At 32.5% G+C, this 22,031-nt stretch overlaps 1 protein-coding gene across 4 annotated transcripts in view; it reads left to right on the forward strand.

Annotated features, from left to right (window-relative positions):
* STXBP5 (syntaxin binding protein 5) overlaps window positions 1–22,031 on the forward strand; it is a 184,239-nt gene that overhangs the window by 54,881 nt on the left and 107,327 nt on the right. For all 4 annotated transcript variants that reach the window (XM_063096374.1, XM_063096375.1, XM_063096376.1 and 1 more), the window contains exons 7-8: window positions 324–407; window positions 14,880–15,003. In XM_063096374.1, the coding sequence (XP_062952444.1) occupies window positions 324–407; window positions 14,880–15,003 (208 nt within the window). The remainder of the gene's footprint in view (window positions 1–323; window positions 408–14,879; window positions 15,004–22,031) is intronic.

The following is a 22,031-nucleotide window of genomic DNA, read 5'->3' on the forward strand; positions in this document are numbered from 1 at the left end:
TTCAAATGTTACTTTAATTTTTATTAGTAATTTATTAAAATATATTAATTAGTGCTGATGTACACTTAGCACTCCAAAATGGTACTGTTTTCTTTCTAAAAAATCAGTTGTATGTTTAGTCCCTGATCACCCAAAGCATATAAATATGTATTCAGTGTTCTCATTCATCATCTATATGATTAGTAGTTAGCAATGCAGATGTTCAATTATATTTTATACTTGAAGCATATGAATGGTAATAGTTGTCTTTATCATCAGCAAATAAATGTTTTATATAATTGATACTATTCCTAGGTAATGTGGCTTTTTTTTTTTAATTACAGCTTTTGATTGGCTTTGAATCTGGAATAGTAGTCTTATGGGACCTCAAATCAAAGAAAGCTGACTACAGATACACATATGATGAGGTAATAACATTATTTTTGCTAATAAAAGCTGTTGCTCTTTCTCTAATTCAGAGCGTCTTCTCTAAGAACTTAATTGGTGGTTTTAGTTTAGGCAACGTTTGTAATTGCAATAACCTAATTTATTTTTTAATAATAGATAATATGTTCACATAATTCAAAAGATAGAAAAATCTCCTTGCCACCCCTAACATTTGGTCACCCATGGTTCCCTTACAGGGACCATATTACCAGTTTCTCATGAGTTCTTCCAGAGAGTCTATATATTTACAAACAAATTCATAAATATATTCTATACTTTCTTTTATATAAATGATAGTATACTGTAGAAATTAACAGTTTGATTTCTTTAAGATCCAAATTAGGGTCTATTGTTATTGATTAATAAGTCTTTTAAGTCTCTTTTAGTCTGTAGACCTCTCCTCTCCTCGCTTCCCTTCTTTACCTTACTCCTCCTGTTTTATCATGTATTTGTTGAAGATAGAGTCTCCCAAATGCTGAATTTTTCTGGCTGCATCCCCATTGTCTTTAACATCTCTTTTTGCCCTCAGATTTCCTATAAATTGAATAGTTTACTGAGGCTTGATAAAATTTAGGTTCATTTTTCATTTTTAGCAAGACTGCTTCATAGACAATGCTGATACTCTTTTATCAGATAGAGCCTTTGTATGTGATGTTGGTAGCCAGTGGTGCTCAAGGCCTAGATCTGTTAATGTATAGTGATTATAAAATGGGGATATAATAATTCTATCATTGCTTTTCTGTTTATTAGCTAGGACCCTTTTTTGCAAAAAGGAACATCCTCTTCTCTTTGGTTATAAAATAGTACAGTTCATATAGCAAAGGTAGGATAAATGCTTGATTCTTTCCATTTGCTTCAGTATTCACTCCAAGGGTAGTTGTTCTCTAGAAGTGTATTCACTCCAAGGGTAGTTGTTCTCTAGAAGTTTTAGTGGTGACTAATTTATTCTTATATCTAGTTTCACTTTGTGCTTCATAATTTAAATATATTGGAGGTGCTTCAGTCCGTTGAAGTTATTATCCTTATGGCTTTTCAAATTGTTCCATCTTCAGTCAGTGAATCTCCTCCAGTTGATGCCTGAGTCCTTTGTTGATAACCATAAGTCTTTGCTTCTTTGCTATCTGGTATAATAAAATATACTTGTGAATTTTGACTAATCTTGTGTATTTCTAAACAAAAATTAGGATATTTCCCATGGAACTATGGCCTCTTTCATTGTGAAACGGTATCTGGAGACTGTAATTTGGGTACCAATAGTGTTCATGGTTTGTGATTCAGTGAATAGGGCTATAGCTAGGAAATGTGTAAGTGGTTTTGCTTGCTTGTTTATTTTTAAGATAAAATGCTTCATGTTTTCATATTGATGTGCTGAGTTGCTCAGACAGCAGACTGCATTGATTAACTATAGCAATACTTTGAATACTTTGTGGATGTTGGCGTATTATCTTTGTAAGTATGACTGAAAGGGAATTTCCTTTATTTTCATACTTTTTGTTGTTTTTTTTTTTTAGTGAAAATCTTCAAATTCAATGTGTGTGTGTGTGTGTGTGTGTGTGTGTGTATGCGAATGTGTATAATAAAGAGTTCCTATCATCTCTCTGGAAGTTTTAGCCTGTAGATCTATTTTCTATGTTGAATTGAAAGCAGATTTTTATGACTGACTTTTTTAGTTTTGGTTTTTATAAATTTAAGTATTGATCTAGGTTTGAGCCACTGTGGAGTCACAGGAACTAGATTTACCTTCTTGCCTTAATGAAAATGGACAGAGTATATGAAACAACAGTTTTCAGCAGTTAGCAGGTAGGATAGAACAGGATTCCTTAGAAAGAGGCAACAAATGAGATGAGCTCTTCAATTGCCTTAGCTGATGACCTGGAGAGTTTTTCCAGGTCTCAATACATGAAGAGGAAACCTAGGTGGAAGACCAGCCATCTCCCTGAGTTGAAGGGACAGAGTTGGGAATTGGGGAAGCAAAGCCATCTGCATCTTATAAGGCAAGGTACCAGAGAGCAAAGAGCTATCTGGAAGGAGAATTTTAGAAGTCTGCAGAAACCTCCCTGCCCCAAGTCTTCAGTTGAGCGCTTAATTAGTCTTCAACTAATTGGGTTTGAGGCTTGGGAAAGATCCATTGAAAAGGAGTGGGTAGAACAATTCCTAGAGCACACACAGGACTGGGATTCGTTCACAGTTCAGGGAGTGGAGAAACATTTTAATACATAGGGCATAAAGAAGAGCACTCAGAAAGGTATTGCCTCAGTAATGGAGACAAGCTAGGCCAACACTAGAGGTAGCCTAATCCAGCCTAAGAAAGCTTAAAAGTAAACCATGAAGGGACCAAACTATTTCCAAGTACATAATTACATCCCAGAAAAAGCACTCAAAAACATTTAAAAGAAAATAACCCAATATAAATTTCACAATGTCTATCATCCAAGTAGAAATTTATGAGGATTAAAACAAAAAAACAAAACAAAACAAAAAACAAAAATACAGCCCATAATGAAGACAAAATGCAAATAAATAGAAACAGTCTCAGAAATGACAAAGATGATAGAGTTAGTATCAAGGGTCTTAAAACAAATACTGAAATACTGTTACATACTCTTAAAACAAAGTCTCCGCATACTCAAGAAGGTAAATGAAAGCACGAATATGCAGGAGAAAGAAATGGAAGACACACAGGTAGAATTTCTGGCGATGAAAAGTAAAATTTCTTAGATGACAAATACTCTGGATGGGATTACCAAAAGATTTGATACTGCAGAAAAAAAGATTAATGAACTTGAGAAACTACTCAGTATAAAACACTGGGGAAAAAAGGAAAAGAACATCAGTGAACTGTAGTACAACTTAGAGCAGACTACTATGTGTATTTTGAATCCCAGAAGGGAGAAGGTGGACAGAAAGTATATTTGAAAAAAAAAAAAAAAAAATGACCAAAAGTTTTCTAAATTTGATTAAAACTATAAACTCAGAGATTTTAGAAGTTTATGGAACTCTAGGCAGAAAAATTATGAAGAAAACTACACAAAATTTTAGTTGCTTAAAACTAGTGATGAGAGAACAACTGGAGGAAAAATGAACATATTAAATACAGAAAAGCAAAGATAAAAATGATAGCAGATTTTTTCTTTAGAAATTTTCAAGCCAGAACACAGAACACCACCTTTACACTACTGAAAGAAAAAACTGTCAACCTAGATTTATACTCAGTGAAAATATCTTTTCAAAAACAAAGGCAAAATAAAGTCTTTTAAAGACATAAAAACCTGAAAGCATTCATCACTTGCAGATCTTCACTACAAAAAAATAAATAAATAAAATAAAAGTCCTTCATTCAGAAGGCAAATGATAGGAGATGGAAATTTAGATCTATTTAAAGGAATGAGAGATACTAGAAATGGTAAATATGTGCATAGATGTAAAAGCCTTCTTATTTTTTAAATCTCTTTAAGTGATAATTATTCAAGCCAAATATAATAAAACTGTATTGTAGGGTTTAGGACATATGTAGAATTAAAATATGGTCAACAATAGCACAAAGGTGTGAAGACAGAAAGCAGTTGTAAGATTATTATATTGTACATGAAGGTACAAGGGGTCTTTAAAAAGTTCATGGAAAATTCATATTATGAAAAACCTATGCATGGAATTCAAATTTTTTTGCTTGTTATGACATGTCTGCATGTTATGACTTGTTATGACGTGTCTGAATGGGATCTACTTTGAGGCACTCAAAAGGATAAGACATCAGTTTGAAAAGAGCAACATGAATTCTGCTAAAATGGATGCAAGAACAGGCATCAAACTTATAGTGAAGCTTGGATGGAAGAATGGTGAAATCATCAATGCTTTACAAAAAGCTTATGGCCCAAAGAAATCACCAGTTTACAAATGGATAACTCATTTTATGAAGGGAGGAGGCAATGTTGAAGGTGAAGCCTGCAGTTGCAGATCATTCACATCAATTTGAAAAAAAAAAAAATTAATCTTATTCATGCCCTAATGGAAAAGCACTGATGATTAACAGTTGAAACAATAGCCAATACCATAGACATCTCAATTGGTTCAGCTTATACAATTCTGATTGAAAATTAAAGTTGAGCAAACTTTTCATGCAATGGATGCCAGAACCATTATGCTGAGATCAGCGGCAGGCAACAGCAGAGCTTTCAACGGAAATTTTAAACAAATGGGATCAAAATCCTGAAGCATTTTTCTTTAAAGAATTGTAATAGGAGATGAAACATGGCTTTACCAGTATGGTCCCAAAGACAAAGCACAATCAAAGCATGGCAACCAAGAGGTGGCAGTGGTCCAGTCAAAGCAAAAGCAAACCAGTCAAGAGCAAAGGTTATGGCAACAGTTTTTTGGGATGCTTCCAGGCATTTTGTTTGTTGACTTCTTGAACCACCAAAGAGCGATAGCATCCGCTGAGTATGAGAGTGTTTTGAGAAACAGAGCCAAAGCTTTAGCAGAAAACACCCAGGAAAGCTTCACCAGAGAGTTCTTCCCCACCACGACAGTGCTTCTGCTCACTCCTCTTATCAAACAATGGCAACTTAGCCAGAGTTTCAATGGGAAATCATTAGGCATTCACTTTATAGTCCTGATTTGGCACCTTCTGACTTTTGTTTCCTAATCTTAAAAAATCTTTAAGCCCAGTTCCCATTATCAAATTCCTCTCAAACTCAAATCTGAAAAATTTGAGCAGTCCTGAAAGTAATTATATGGTACAAGAGATGTTGACCATTCTATGATATTCAACTTATGTTCAAAAGAAAAAAAAATATTTAAAGGGCACCCATTTTTCTTCAGTTAATAATGTAAAAAGGACTACATTGACATGGTTAAATTCCCAGGACTCTCAGTTCTTTAGGGGTACACTAAACGGCTGGTATTATTGTTTACAAAATTGTCCTGAACTTGATGGAGATTATGTTGAGAAATAAAGTTTATATTTTTACCTTTTAATTCCATTTTTCCATGAACTTTTTGAAATCCCTTCATATTATATTAAATTAGACTATGGTAAAATAAAAATATGTATTGTAAATCCTGAAGGAAACACCAAGGCAACAAAACATCAACTCAAAAATTGAAGCTGAAGAGGAAATAAAATGAAATTTTAAAAATATTCATTTCAAAGGAAAGCAGGAGACAAGGAAAAGGCAACAAAGGATAGGAGAAATAGCAAACAAATAGCAAGATGGTATATTTAACCCAGTTATAGCAATAATCATATCAATGGTTTAAATATCTCAATTAGAAGGTAGAGATTGTGAAATTGGTTAAAAAGTCAAGATCTAACTACATACTATTTATAAGAAACCCACTTTTAAAGGCAGAGATGTGTTAGGAAAAAGATTCATGTAAAAAGTAATGTTAGCACTAATCAAAAGAAAGCTGTAATGGTTATATTATTAGCAAAGTAGATATCAGAGTGCTTCACCCAACAACAGCATACACATTCCTTTTAAGCAAAATGGTGCATTCACCAAGACAAACCGTATTTACTTCCATATAATCAATCTCAATAAATTTTAGATGATTAAACCATGTAAAATATGTTCTTTTACTATAGTAGAATTAAAAGATAAATGGAAAATTTGGAAAATCTGCAGATAGTTGAAAGTGAGGCAACATATTTCTAAATAATCCATGGGTTAAAGCAGAAAATACAAGGGAAATTAGAATGTATTGTGAAATGAAAAAAAATTAAAATATGACATTGAGATCTGTGGGATGTCACTAAAGTATCCTTTATAGCATTAAATGCTTATATTAGAAAACAAAAAAGGTGTTGAATCGGTGGCCTCAACTTCCACCACAAGAAATTAGAAGAAAAAGAGCAAATTAAATCCAGACTAAGCGAAGAACTGAAAATAATCAAGAGCAGAAATCAATGAAATAGATAACAGAAAAAAAGTAGAGAAAATTGCAAAAATTAAAAGTTGGATTTTTGTGAAAATCAATAAAATTGATAAACATATAGCCAGAGTGATGAGAAAGAAAACTAAGACACAAATCACCCATATTAGGCATGAAAAAGAAGATAGTACACCAATTTCTGCAGAGATACTGAGCAACTAACGATATATGTCCAACTTTTGCCGATAAATTCAACAACCTAGATGAAATGGACTATTTCTTTGAAAGATGCCAAATTTCTTGAAAGTGCCAAAGCTTAATCTAGAAGAAATATTTAACCTGAGTAATTCTCTAAGTACTAAAGAAATTGGATTTGAATGAAAATGTTTCCCACTAAGAAAACTCCAGGCTTAGAATGCTCACTGGTAAATTTTACCAGATAATACCTGTTGTACCCAAACTCTTACCCAAAATAGAAAATTATGAGAAAAGAAAACACAGACCAATATTATTGATGAATAGAGATAAATAGAGATACATAAAACTATTGTTAACAAATATTAATATGCATAATGACTAAATATTGTATTTTAAATAACAGTACAGTAGATGTAATATTTCTAGCTTCTAATCTGACTTGTTCTAAAGTAAACTGAGTGAAAAGTTCTGGCTTTATTTTCATGAATTCATGCTATTTTACCATTGCTCTTGGTTCTTATTAAAATTTATTTTATTTGATTCCCAATGCAGTTTTTTCCAGGTATACAATTTTATACATTCAAAAAAATTTTATATTTATAATTCTTCCTCACTAGTGAGGGCTGAAAACTTAAGATTTTAACTAAGTACTACCCTCATCATCCTCCTACCCCCCAGTATATTCAATGGTATATTACTCTGGTCAAATTCATTTTTATTAAGTGGCACAAATGTATTAAATGGCCTTATGATATCAACTCCCAAGACTTCTCATATATTTAAAGTTCTGGTTGATACAGCTTTAATTGTCATTTGATCTCTTGGGGGTCATTTGCATGGGTGGGATTAATGGGAACAGAAATTCATCTTTGTGCCCTTGAGCTTTTGTTGCTTTTGTAACCATGGTTAGTACTTCTGTAACTGACAAACTCTGCTCTCTCCTGGTTATGTCTAAATGATAGACTTGAGCATACTTGGAGAGTTTTTTTAATATTTTATATGTATTTTTTAGATAGGCTATTTCATCTACATAAAATTTTATCTTGTTAGTGTACATTCCAGTTTTTAAGGCTATAACCAGTAATCAGTGGTGACAGAAATGAAATACGGTTTTAGTGTATTTCAGTATTATTTTACAGTATTATTTTAAGTAAAATGCAGTATTATTTTAAGACAGTAAATTCTTATGAACTACTTTATTTTAATGGTTATTCTTTATTGTATGTCTAGGCTTATTTATCAGTGGTTTTTGTATTTTGGTTTCATGTTCATTTTATTTAGTAGATTGAGCAGCAATAGATAGAAATATTGGCAATAAAATGTAAAGAAAAAACTAGTTTATCCTTTGCTAGCTCTGTGAATACATTTGTATCTCAAGACTGTCAGATGAATGGATAAAGAAAATGTGGTATATGTACACAATAGAATACTATTTGGTCATGAAAAAGAATGAAATCTTGTCATTTGTGGCAATATGGATGAGCCCAGAAGACATTACGTTAGGTGAAATGTCAGCCACAGAAAGATAAGTCCTAAATGTTCTCACTCGTATGTGGGAGCTAAAAAAAAAAAAAAAAAAAAAAAAAAGTTGAACTTTTAGAAGTAAAGAGTAAAATGGTGGTTAATAGTGGCTGGGAAGGGGAGAAAGGTGGGGAGACAGGGAGAGATTGGCTAAGGGACACAAAATTATACTAGATAAGAAAAATAAGTTCTAGTGTTATAGAGTAGTGCTAGGTATCTGTAATTAACAATAATTTATTGTATGTTATCAAATGGCTAGAAGAGTAATCGATGTTCTCATCATAAACAAATGATACCAGGAACTGAGGGCAACCTCCTCCACCTGGACCTAGGCAAGATAGTATGTCCGGGGTCCTAAGGCAGGAGCTGAGGGCAGCCCGCTTTGCCCAGAAGCAGACAAGAGAGCACACCCAGGATCCTAAGGAAGGTATAAGGGCAGCCCCTTCCAACTGGAAGCAGGTGAAGGAGCAGGAACCCAGGGCAGACCCCTTCTTGCAGAAGCAGGCAAGGAACACACTGAAAATACCACTTCTGCTATGATGCAGGTGGCCCACCAGACACTCAACTGCACTGATACAAGGAGAGTCACCAACAGAAACTGGAAAGAAAAGACGATGTCTCTCTCCTCAAAGCCCACTCCAGAGTAATAAAAGAAGCAACTGCTTCACCAGATGACCAGATATCAACATAGAGATACTAGAAATAAGAAACCCTAAGATAATATGACACAACCAAAAGAATACAGTAGCTCTCAAATACTAGACTCTATAGAGAAGGAAACCCTTGAAATGACTGAAAAGGAATTCCAAGCAACAATCTTAAGGAAACTCACTGAAATAGAAGACTCAGTTAGGCAACATAATGAAATGAGAAAAAAAATCCCTGATATGAAGGAGGAATGTAGCAGAACTTGTGGAACTGAAAGATTCACTCAGCAAAATAAAAAACACAACTGATATCTTAAGTAGCAGGTTAGAACAAGCAGAAAATAGAATTTCTGATCTTGAGGCTAGTCTTTTCGAAATAACCAAGGCAGACAAAAGAAAGGAAAAAAGAATTTTAAAAATGATGAAAATCTAAGAGAGATAGCAGACAGGCTTAAGCATACAAACATTCAAATCATGGGTGTTCCAGAAAGGTAGGAGAAAGGAAAAGGCATGGAAAAACCTATTCAATGAAATGATAACGGAAAACTTCCCTGATATAGGGAAAAACATGTAGCTTCAGATCCAGGAGTCTCAAAGATCCCCAAACAGATTCAATCCAAAAAGATCCTCTCCAAGATACGTTATAGTCAAACTGGCAAAGCTCAAAGACAGAGAGGGAATCTTAAAAGAAGCAAGAGAAAAGAGCATCAAGTCACCTTATATAAGGGATCCCCTATCAGACTATCAACAGACTTCTCAACAGAAACTCTTCAGGCCAGAAGAAAATGGGATGATATATTCAATATTAAAAGAAAAAAACTGCCAGACAAGTATACTATATCCAGCAAGGCTGTCCTTCAGAAATGAAGGGAAATAGTGTATTTTCCAGACAAAAACTGCAGGAGATCACACCATACAACCAGCCCTACAGGAAATCATCAAGGAAGTTCTGATTCTGGAATCCAAAAAGTGATAATCACTACCATGAATACACAAGAAAGAGCAAAACCCACTGGTAGAACAAAAATGCAAATGAGAAAGAGAAAGAAACTAAATCTTACTAACACAAAAAAACATAATGACAATATAATAATGCCCCTGCTTTATTTCTGATTTTAGTAATTTTGGTCTTCCATTTTTTTTTTTTGTGGTCATTCTAGATAAAGGTTTGCGAATTTTGTTGATCTTTTTAAGGAATCAGCTTTTGTTTGGTTTTTTTGATTTTCTGTATTTTTTTTTTAGTTCCCTATTTCATATATTTCTGTTGTAATCTTTGTTATTTCCTACATATATTTATTTATTTATGGTTTAGTTTGCTCTTTTTTTCCCCCCTATTTTCTTAAGGTAGGAATTAAATTACTGATTTGAGATTTTTCTTACTTTTAAAATAGGTGTTAACAAGTATAAATTTTCCTTAAAGCACTGCATGAGCCCTGTAGCATATAAATTTTGATATGTTGCACTTTGATTTTTATCTCAAAGTACTCTCTAATTTCCTTGTGATTTTTCTTTTTGCCCATTGTTTATTTAGGAGGTTTAATTTCCACATATTTGTGAATTTTCTAATTTTCCATCTGTTATCATGGTCAGAGAACATATTTTCTATGATCTTAGCCTTTTTAAATGTATTAAGACTTGTTTTGTGGCAAAAAGAAAAAAGAGAAAGAAAAGACAAAGAAATTATAAAATTTTGGGATGATGAATATGCAAATTACCTTGATTTCATCATCACACATTGTATTGAAATATAATTCTGTATCCCATAAATATGTACGATCAACATGTTTCAATAAAAAAGTAAATTCCTTTTTAAAAAAAGATTGTCAGAGCCATTTTAAAAAGAATCTTGAAATAATGTGTTTGCAACTCACAACATTGGAATCAATAACACCTTTAAAGAAATTATTTTTGACAGTACAGGTATTAATGGAAGCATTTATTCCTTTAAAGACTTTTTCTTCCATGTTTAGACAGGTGCTTTTAAGGCAGCTTATTTTCTGCTTATTAACAAACACACAGACACACACACTTTCCCCAAAGATAAAACAATATGTAATGATTAATTTGGTCACGTTTTCAAAATATTAAAGTTCCACTTGGGTTTTATTTTTAATGGAAAGGCAGTGTTTTCCTTTTACAGCTGTTTAAAATCTTGAGAGAGCGTGCTATAATCATTTGATGTCCAATATGTAATAATTTTTATCAGCTGCCTCTCAAAATGTGATTCAGTAATTATCTCATTCAGTTTTACAGTATTACTGTTGTCTCTCTTCTATAGTGAAACTAATGCACGTTGAAAAGTTCACAAGTTAAAATACTAAAGCGAAAGCTGAGCAATTTAGTGTATTGTTTATATACACAAGAAATAATTTGTTCAGTGCCCTAAGCATGCACTTTATTTGATGACACGAGAATAGGAAAACTACAAAATATTTTCAATATTTTCTTTCCGTGTATTTGCAAGTGTTATAATATGAAATAAAGGTCTGCGTCATGAATTTTCTTTTGTCATTTTGTTGGCATTTTTCTAAGGGTTTTGGCAATAATAGGTAATTACATTGGGAATCAATGCTGCTTTTGAATAGAATGTTAAGTCTTATTTTCTAGGAGGAGGAAAGAAGTTATTTTGGTGCAAGTCTGCTAAAATGTTAATCAGCATATCTGTAATATAAGAGCATCTGGATGGGGATTTATATAGTTTTTACTGTGAATTGATTCTAATAATACTGATTAGTTTGCAAAACCATTAGGTAGGTAATTTATTCAGTTTCCACACTATTTTAAGTTAGTGAATGTAAAATTTAATAGGTAAACAGCTAACCTGTTCTATCTTTGTAGAAAATTATTTTTCAAGATGCCCTTGTGTTTGATAAGAATAGTACAAAACATTTTACGTAATACTTTTGTCAAAGCCTAAGAATTATATATTATTCCTTTTGCATTTCTTTTAATTTTATCAAAGATGAAAATACTAATGTCAGACTCTTTATCCATTAATTAAACTTAAGCCTCAGGAGCTTTTTTATAGTTATGGTTTCTTGCTAGATGCTGCATCTTTTAAGGAATTTTTAGAATTGTACATAGCTTTCTTTTATGGATTTTGCCAGTAGTTATACGAGTATCATCTCCCCTCCTTCTTTCTTCACTTTTTTTCTCTTTCCCAAATTCATCTTGTTCCCCAACAACCTTCCTGTGTCTCTTCTGTTTTCTGTTCATTCTGCCCTTTATTCCTCTTCCTATGTGTGCCTCTTATTCACCTGTATCTATCTATAGGTTTCATTTTTTTAAAAAAATCAAATAACCCCTTAATATACTGGAAACTTTGTACTTCTCCTTGGAAAAATAATTGAGATAACTTACACACAGAATTCCTTAACCCTGTTTTATGTTTTGTACTTTATATCTCATATCTTGTACCATAAATTATTCAGGTTTGCTTCTAACTCACCTTGCTTCTGATTCTGAGCATGAGGCAGATTTAGTTAGTGAGATTTGCTCTTCCCGCTTTGTTATATAAAATTTCTCTTTTATTTTCTCAAGAAGACTAAAGGAAAAGTATAAATTGCGTATTTTATAAATACATAATTTATATGTGGTAGATATTGTATACATGTGAGGGGATTTAAAAAAATTGTGGAAGGGGCCGAGCCCATGGCGCACTTGGGAGAGTGCAGCACTGGGAGTGCAGCGACGCTCCCGCCACGGGTTCGGACCCTATATAGGAATGGCCCGGTGCACTCACTGGCTGAGTGCCGGTCACAAAAAAGACAAAAAAAAAAAAAAAAAAAAAAAATCGTGGAAGAATGGAATTAAAAGATAAAAATAAAAAATGTGAACTTTATTTTTCAGTCAGAATTGTATAACCTGAGCCAATAGAGATGAATGATATTGGCTGTTGTTTCTGGTATTAATCATCAGTCCTCTTCCATTAGGGCACAAACGATTAATTTTTCTTTGGAAATTGATGTGAATGGTCTGCGTTTTCAGGCTTCACCTTCTACATTGTCTCTTCCCTTCTTCAAATGAGTTATCCGTTTGCAAACTGTTGATTTCTTGGGGCCTTGTCCCCGTAGACTTTTTGTAAATCATCAGTGATTTAACCATTCTTCTACCCAAGCTTTACCATAAATTTGATGCTTGTTCTTGCTTCCATTTTAGCAGAATTGATGTTGCTCTGATAGAAGCTATTTACAAACTGATGTCTTATCCTTCTTAGTGCCTCATAGTAGATCCTGTTCAGGCATGTTATAACAAGTTAGTAAAGTTTATTTTGGTGCAGAAAAATTTTGAAATCCATGTAGTTTTTTCATAATAGGAATTTTCCATGAACTTTTTAGAGACCCCTTATATACTTAATATACATGTATATTATATATTTATATAAAATACCCCTATATACTTAAATACTTAATATACATGTATATTATATTACATATATATATATATATATAAAATACCCCTTATATACTTAAATACTACATATGAGAGTACTTCAAAAAGTTCATGGGAAGATTTGTATTATTTTTTAATTCTATTTTTACATGAACTTTGTGAGGTAATTTTGTACATACTTAGACAGAAACAATTAGAAAAAAAATGACATCTTACATCAAATTTGATTTGTATTTAGAAAATTGCATACATAAGAGAAACAAAACATAATACGTGTTTGCATATAAATGTTCATACTTGGTTCTTTTTTTGTGTGGGGTGTTTTCTGTTTGTTTCTGTAATCCAGAATAATTGTGAACCACTGGATCTTCTAATTAGACTGTATTTATTTTTGGAATGCCTAGGAATTTAATATTACCTTCAAAAATAAAAGGTACTTTTAAACAAAGATATTTTGTTTTCTTTAGCAAAAATGAAATATTTTCTCTCTGTATACTAATGTATAGTATATACTCATATTATGATAATATCAGAATGTTTTAAGATTTTATTTAGAATTTTATTAGAGATACTTTGAATCAAAAATATTGTGTTAATTATTACATTTAGAAGTATAGCTGATTCTATCACAGTCATTTAATTTTTTCATTTGGTTATAATATTAAAATATAATATTTAGCCTAAATTTATAAGTATGTGAAGAATTCAAATAAATGGATATTTAATGAGAAGAAAATGTTGACTTTGTACATTGCAGAAATTTTGAGTGTCAGTCACATGGTTTTTGTGCTGTACTCTGCAGTTCTGACATTCCAGTAGGGCAGCTTTTAAAATTAATTGACCATTAAGAATGAAAAATGTGTCAACTGGAATTGAAAAGAAGTAATTCAAAGGGGACCTGGTAAAGCAATTAAAAAAAATTTTTTTTGGTTGCAAAAAATTAAATAATATTAGAGCTAAACAACTGAGGGGATAACATGCTGTAGTCATGTAAAATATTTTCCAGGTAGTTTTTTTTTTTTTAAGTGGCTCAAAAGTATAACATAAATTTCTGGTCAGAAGAGGGTCTTTCCGGTTAAAAATTGCGTCAATAATTACTGTGAGAGTTGGGGAGCCTGTCTTGATGCTCAACCCGAGGTATTTTTATTTCTTAATTCCAGATCTACATTTTATTTCTAAAGGTTTTAGTTAATTTAAAAAATTTGTTCTAATCTGTCAATGTAACTAGTTTTCCAAAGGGATATTGGTTGTCATATCTTGGTAATTTATGTTTCGGTATGTATTATTCTAAAAAATTTTAAGAATATATTTTGTTTTCCTGAACTTGTCTATAGTGCATATATCACTATCATATCTTCCTTAATCCAGTTTAAGTAGTGAAATAAGTAAAAAGACTTAAAACAGTGTTTGCATGAAACAAAATCTCATTTGTGTTGCAGGAGGACTAAATTATTATGGGAATGTAAAGTTAGTGTATTGACTTCTCCTTGGTAAATATAAAAAAATGACAATTAATTAAATAATTAAATGACAGTTAATTACAGTAATGCACTGCATAATGTCCTTTCAGTCAACAACCAACTGCATATAGGACAGTGGTCCCATAAGAGGGTAATGTCTATACCATTTAGCCTAGGTGTGTAGGAGGCTATACCAACTACGTTTGTATAAGTAAACTCTGTGATCGCACAACAATGAAATTGCCTAACACATTTCTCAGAATGTATCTCTACCGTTGAGCTTTACATGCCTGTACAAAACCATTTACGAATAGCTTGATTTAAATAACTTTGAAAAATGGAATTCTTTGCCCTTCTTTTATAGGCTATCCATTCTGTTGCTTGGCATCATGAAGGAAAGCAATTTATTTGCAGTCATTCAGATGGCACATTGACTATATGGAATGTGAGATCCCCTGCTAAACCTGTACAGACAATTACTCCACATGGTAAGAATGCATTGATTTTAAATGCTACTTAAATTGCATTGGACAATAAACTGTTTTGAGTTTGCACTTGGATTCGTTTGTTTGGTTTTGAGGCTAAGGATGAGTTTTCTTTCATTTTGAGGGAATTAAAAATATTTACACTTATAAAAATAATGTATAAAATAATAATAAAAATAAATAGTAAATAATAATAAAATCTTAAATTAGGCATATTAATAGTTGAGATTCTAAATTTGAACTTTGAGAAAACGAATGTTACATTACGTTCTGAATATCATTTCTTCACTAGTTCAAAAAGCAAATAATTTTGTGAGTAATATAGGATTTTATTTAAGTTTTTGTCATCTTAAGTCTATCAATTGCAAGTTGTTAATTTATATATAACAGTGTACTTGGAATTCTGTAGAAGGTAATTTTATACTTTTAAGTATTGTCTTGGAAGGGCCCAAGATCACCCCAGGTTTGATGATTCACTATGAAGATTTACAGGACTCAGCATATAGTAATATTTGCTTCTGTGATTTATTACAGCAAAAGGAAGAAAAGCAAAATTGGCAAAGGGAAAGGGCATGTGGGGTGAAGTCTGGAGGAAACTAATCTCAAGCTTCCAGTAGTCTTCTCCCCCTGGCATTACACAGAACATGCCTAATTCCTCTAGCAATGAGTTGTTGCCACAAGTGTGAAATATTGTTTAACAGAGAAACTCACCTGAGCCTAGGTGCCAAGGGTTCTTATTGGGGTCAGTCATGTAAGGCACTCTCTGCTTTAGCATATACCAAAATTCTAGACTCCCAGAAGGAAAGCAAGGGTTCAGTATAAACCATATTCTTGATACAAATAGTTTAGTCCCAGTGAATAACCATTATCAGTCAGAGAATGGTGAAAGCTATCTACAAAGCCAAGTTCCCAGTTACCAATCAAGGGCCAAACTTGCAGGTCATACTTTCTAGGGATAGCAATCTCAGGCCTCCTGTGTTAACTCTTTTCTGCACAAGTAGTATTTACAAAACTTACAAAAATTTTTATTAGGGTGTTTATTAAAAATGGATTATGAAGGCCTTCTTTTGGTTTTGGAATTTGTATTTCTTTAATAATCTCCATTCTTCACCCCTACTTCATGAAAATCCTTCCCGACAAGTTTAGGGAGATAATATTAAAGGAACTATTCTATAAGTTTTTAGTATACTGATGAGTACTTTTGTAGCTATTGCTAATATTTCATTTTTTGCTTTAAAATGTGAATTCCCACTTTTTAAAAAATTGGTACATTCTGAATTACTGCAATGTAGAAATTAAAGAAGCAGTAAAATTAAAAACTAATTTAACTATCTATGGCGGTATGGGTTTTTAGGCTTGTTTTCTTGGAAGAATAACAATTCCTGAAACCACATATTATGATATACTTGTCCACTGCTTTGTGATAGTAGTCATCTTCTGAAAAAGCACTTATTTTAAATTTGCTGCAGGTATATTCATGACTGCATCTAGAAGATATCCCTTATGATAGAAGGTTCCAATTTTTCTTAATATATTTCCATTAGTGCCTAGGTGCCTAATCTTGATGATGCTTCTGAAAATTCCCATAAATCTTAGGATCTCCCAACTCTACTGGAACCTGTGAATCCAGAAAACCAAAAAAGTAGCAGTAAGGGATGATTAGTTTAGAAACCTTTTATTTTAAACCCAGAAGAAAATGAAGTTTGTATCAAAGGTGGTATCAGTTTACATTTTGAAGCTTGAAGTTTATCTGTTTTTACATTTTTTGTAAGAATATTACAAAAGGTAATTTTTTCCTTTGAGCTATTTGCAAGTAAGTTGTTGATGTGGTACTCAATCACCCCCAAATATTTCCTTGTCTTTTTTGTTTTTTTACAATAGAGGACATTTTCCTATATCACTAAGTTTTTTGCCTTATCAAGAATCTATATGTGAATTAGATTTGGTTGTCATGTTTCTTCAATCTCCTCCACACTAGAACAGTTGCTGAGCCTTTTCTTGACTTTTATATCTCATAAATTATAAATATTGTAGGTCAGTTATTTTGTTCAGTGTACCTCAATGTGGTTTTGTCTGATTTTCTTCATGATTACATTCAGGTTACATATTTTCAGCAGGAATATCCCCAAAATATTGATCTATTCTTTTTGCATCCCCTCAAGTGGAACTAATTTTTTATTTGTCCCATTTTGGTAATATCTTATTTCTGACTCCTTGATTAAAATTCTGTCTGCTTGATCTCCCCATTTATTAAAGCTATTATTTTTCCCCTTGAAATTATAGGTATTTTTGATTTGTTTTTATAGTTAATAAGTATTTTGATTTGAAGGAGGGTCTCTGAGACTCTAAACATATTGTTCCTCATCAACTTTTACCCTCAAGTAAAAAAATCTACTGATATTTCTTGCCTAAATTAATTATTACTGTGATGGTTGCCAAATGATGATTTTCTATTTATTCTTGATTCTTTTTTAATACTAAAAACTTAGGTCCTTGAGAGCAGACTGTAGGAAGAAGTATTAATCAGTTTCTGTAGTACTTGTGGTGTCTTAGCAGAAAATGGCCACTACTTAAAATTGTTTTTAAACAAATAAGACATATATTATGAGATTTAATGTGTTTTCTCAAAATTAGAATCTAAATGAAATGTAAATAAAATGGCTTTTTTCTGTGGCAAGTGTTAAGAAGTAGAATGACATTTGTTGCAAATTATAGTAGTCTAAATGCAGATGGTCAGAATTTCATTTAATATTATTTCATTTTATTTTATATAAAATAAGTCATTTATTTTATATAAATAATTCACACTTAGAAAATCTAAGTTATTTCCAAGGGCAGTAATGTTTTCTACTTATTACTTCACCAACTGCTAGTGGTAGGGAACCTACCAAAGCTAAATACCTGTTGACAGCTGAGTTTAGTGGCAAAGTGAGGTGCATTTTTATACATTAAAGTAAAAAATATGTCTTGCATACCATAACAAAGTATCATCTATTCCATAGATAGCATGTTTGTGGTATATCATTTTTGTTATATTAAGCTTCTGTTTTGATGGATTGAAACGTAGTTATTTTTTTCTCATTACTGTCTTCTATTGTGGTGTCTTGGTCTTAACTTATAGCCAGACAGTTAAGGTAAATTACCTTCAATGTACCAGACTTTTAAATTTTGTATGTTTTTGTTTTTTTCTTATTTAAGCCCATCTGATGGTTGTTCAAGTATCTCAGTCTTGAAAAACATTTACAGGATTGCTTAGATAGCCAAGAACTGATTGTACTTTAAGACTCCTACCAGTACTTTACCGTGGTGTTAGGCATTTTAATGTTTAGAGTTAAAAATAGGTAAAGATATCCTTGAAGAATCTATTTGGAAGACATAATTTTACATCAGCCTCTCATGGATTTTGAAACCAGAAGATTTGTGGTAAAGCCCTAGTTCCACAGTTTCTGGCTGTGTAATCATTGGGAAGTCAGTTAACATTTCTGAACCTTAGTATTCTCATCTATAAACAGACATAATCTAATCTTCTCATGTGTTGTTGTGAGGATTATATTTATTTGTTCACTCAACAAATATTTATTGGTTCTACTATGTGATAGGCAGTGTTCTAGGCCAGGGATCAAATAAGCAAAATATAAGTGAAAGTACCTGAAAATTATGATATGCTATACATATGTGATTCTAGGAAATATAAATCCAGAAATTGTTATTTACTTGATAGGATAGATTAAAGTAGTGTCCCCCAAAATATATTTCACTAATACTAACTCTTCATGTCCGTGAGTTGTTTGGTGGAAACAGTATGTCCATAGCCAAAAAAGTTTTGTAAATGCTGAATTAAAGTTCAACATTTTTCTTCACTACCAAACTCAAGAGGTGATTTTTGACTAGCTAAAACAAACAAATAATGATCACTTTAATCTTGTTCTTATGAATATCAAAGAAAATTTTCCTGACAATCAGATAACCTGGAATCTAATTCCCCTAGAATCTAATTCTAACTTTACCATACGTGAAATACTTTGTGGAGATAATTTCTATTCTCTGGGACTTAGCTTCGTTATACATAAAATGGTGGGATTGAACCAAGATGATTTTTAAGGTAGAAATTTTTGTGAATATGTAGAAATTAAGCAGGATTTGATTCCATATATTGACTCTGCAAAGTCATTTCATCTGGGTGAACTATAGAATCTATATTTCTGTATGGTAAGTCTAGGGGTGAGCTCTGCTTCTTTCTTTTGGCCTGTTTCTCTATTATGGCAGATTGGCTTTAGTTGTTTAAGAGAGAATAATCTTGATAGCCTGGCATGGTTCACATTCTTACCCTGAAGCAATCATCTTGATTGTTGGCCAAGATAAGGACAGTGGGATATATGATGCATTGTTCAAGGCCCAAAACTCCTGGTAATCCCCAGTGTGGTAGTTTTACTGATGGTTGGCAACTGGCCTGATTTGACAAGACTGGCTTGATTTGCTGTGCCAGGTCCCCACATGATCTCCCCTGTAGCCGTGGGATGGGGGAGATTTTCTGTGACTGTCAGCTTCATCAGAATCAGATGACTCCCTAAGAAAATGGAGATTATAGACAGTCAAAATCAATAGACATCCACTATAGGAAAGGACATTTTTAATTTAGTTTCTGGAGCTTATTCATCAGTACAATCAATCCACTTATCATGGAGTAAACTAAGATTCAGGAACTTTTATTCTATTAATAGCCACTGAAGGAAAAAAAAATCAAAGTTCACATAAGTAAAAGTCAACTTAATATTGCATATTAAGGATGAGACATACAAAGGATTTTATTAATCTACTTTTAAAATTCACTGAAGCATAAAACATTCAATAAATAAGAAAAACTATACCTCAGTTCTTTATACAATTCATTACAAAGTTTTCCCCAGTTTATATATTTGAAAGGACTTAACCAGATTCCACAGAGCATACTTAAATAAGGCTTGTTTTAAGGCAAAGGATATGATGCATCAGGAGAGAGAGTGTAGCCAAGCAATCTGAAACACCTCACAGCAAGCTCCCGATAGGCATTTATTTTATACACAAGGATTGTGCTGATTTCTAGGTCCAGCCACCAAGATCTGACTTCTAAGGAGCTCAAAGAGAATCTCTCAGGGAGGCCCTTTAAATGGTCAAGACAGTCTTGTCAAACCAACCATCATAAAATTACTTCTCTGGGGGTAACCAGGGAGGTTTTGTGCCTTGAACAATGCATCATAAATCCCACTGTCCTTATCTTGGCCAACAGTCAAAAACCAGATATTCAGGCATTCTCAGCTGTAAATCAATTCTATCTCCACATTCATTAAGGAAGGAACCTACGCCTTCCCCTCATTTCAGACTAGTATTATAACATTAACCATGGGGGTCTCCAATTTGTCATATTATTTTCTAGAACATCACTGTCTAATAGAAATGTAGGATGAGCTGCATGTGTAATTTAAATTTTACCACTAACCATATTAAAGATAGTAAAAAGAAACAAGGAAAATTAATTTTAATAATAAATATTCTTTAACTCCAAATATGCAAAATATTATCATTTCATCATGTAATCAACATACAAAATTGAGATATTTTACTGTTTGGTACTAAGTCTTTGAAATTTAGTATGTATTTTATTCCTACAGCACATCTCAATGTGGACTAGCCACATTTTAAATCCCTAAGAACCATATGCAACTAGCAGCTACCCTACTGGATAGCTGCTCTAGACTGAGAACATAAATGCAGTGTAACAACTGAATCAGTTAGAAAATGTATTCTACATTCTAACTGGAAAAATTAAAAATTTAGAAAACAGTTGTTTTCATCAGTGATCTTCATTCATTTTTTAATGCATCTTTACTTATTCAACAGACATTTATTGAGCATCTCTTATGTACCAGATATTAAATACTGGAAATGTATTGCCCTTGAAGAGCTTATAGTCAAGTGAATTAAAATGATCTATAAGCTGATAACTGTAATACGTTAGGCATAATATGATGTGAGAACACAGAAGTAGTGACTGGTTTTGAGTGAAGGATGTAAGAGTATTTCGAATTCTGGACATATGAATTTGGTCTTAAAGGATGAGAGGGCTGTTATAAGATAGCAAATAGCACAGCAAGATTATTTTGTGGTACAGAGCCACAAAGACATAATCAAAAGCAGGATGTTCTTGGAAAACTGCTAATAGTTTAATATGAACAGAGTTTAAAATTTCTTTGGGTAAGTAGCAGGAAATGAAAACAGAACCATGTACAAAGGTAAGATTAAGCATTAAAGTATGCTAAAAAGTTTGGACTGCATGATGGAGACATAGTAGATGAGTTCAGAATGAGAAACAAAATTTACATCTTGAAAATATCACTTTAATGGTAGTACATCAGGTGAGCTGCGGACAAAAGAGAATGGCCAATTAGGAAGCTATTACATCATTGAACAATAAATAATGAGGATATCAATTGTGACAGAGGAAATGAGAAGAAATGGACGTGCATTAATGAAATTCTGGAATTAGTACCAATAGGAGTTAGACCAATTCATTGTGGCTGGGTGGTTTAGAGGGGTGGGGAAGCAGAGCATTATGAAAGATATGAAGTCATATGTGGCATGGAGGTTTATGTGATTTATTAAGTCAGGTTTTACAATTAACCAGATCTTTTCAATGACTCGACAAGGCGGTTAACAGGTAGTTGAAAGGACAAACACGTATTTTTCATCCTCTGGTGACATCGAATTTAAGAAGTAAAATGATACTTAGTGGTGAAATCTGGTGATCCTCTAAATGTTCTTTAATTTATGTGTGCCTTATGTAATCATAGCTAGTGCCTTATTACTTGATTTGATTTAGAAAAAAGTTAGTCTGGTATTACAGATTAATAAATTAACCTTTCTGTACCAGAAGTAGTAATCAGTGACATGATATAAAATACCTGAGATAGAAAAAAAAGTCAGAATTGCAGTTCAAAAGGACTCACTGGTTTCCAAGCAAAATTAATAGAGTGATCACTATAAAAACTGCAACA

Source organism: Cynocephalus volans, chromosome 5, assembly GCF_027409185.1.
Source record: "Cynocephalus volans isolate mCynVol1 chromosome 5, mCynVol1.pri, whole genome shotgun sequence".
Classification (NCBI taxonomy): domain Eukaryota; kingdom Metazoa; phylum Chordata; class Mammalia; order Dermoptera; family Cynocephalidae; genus Cynocephalus; species Cynocephalus volans.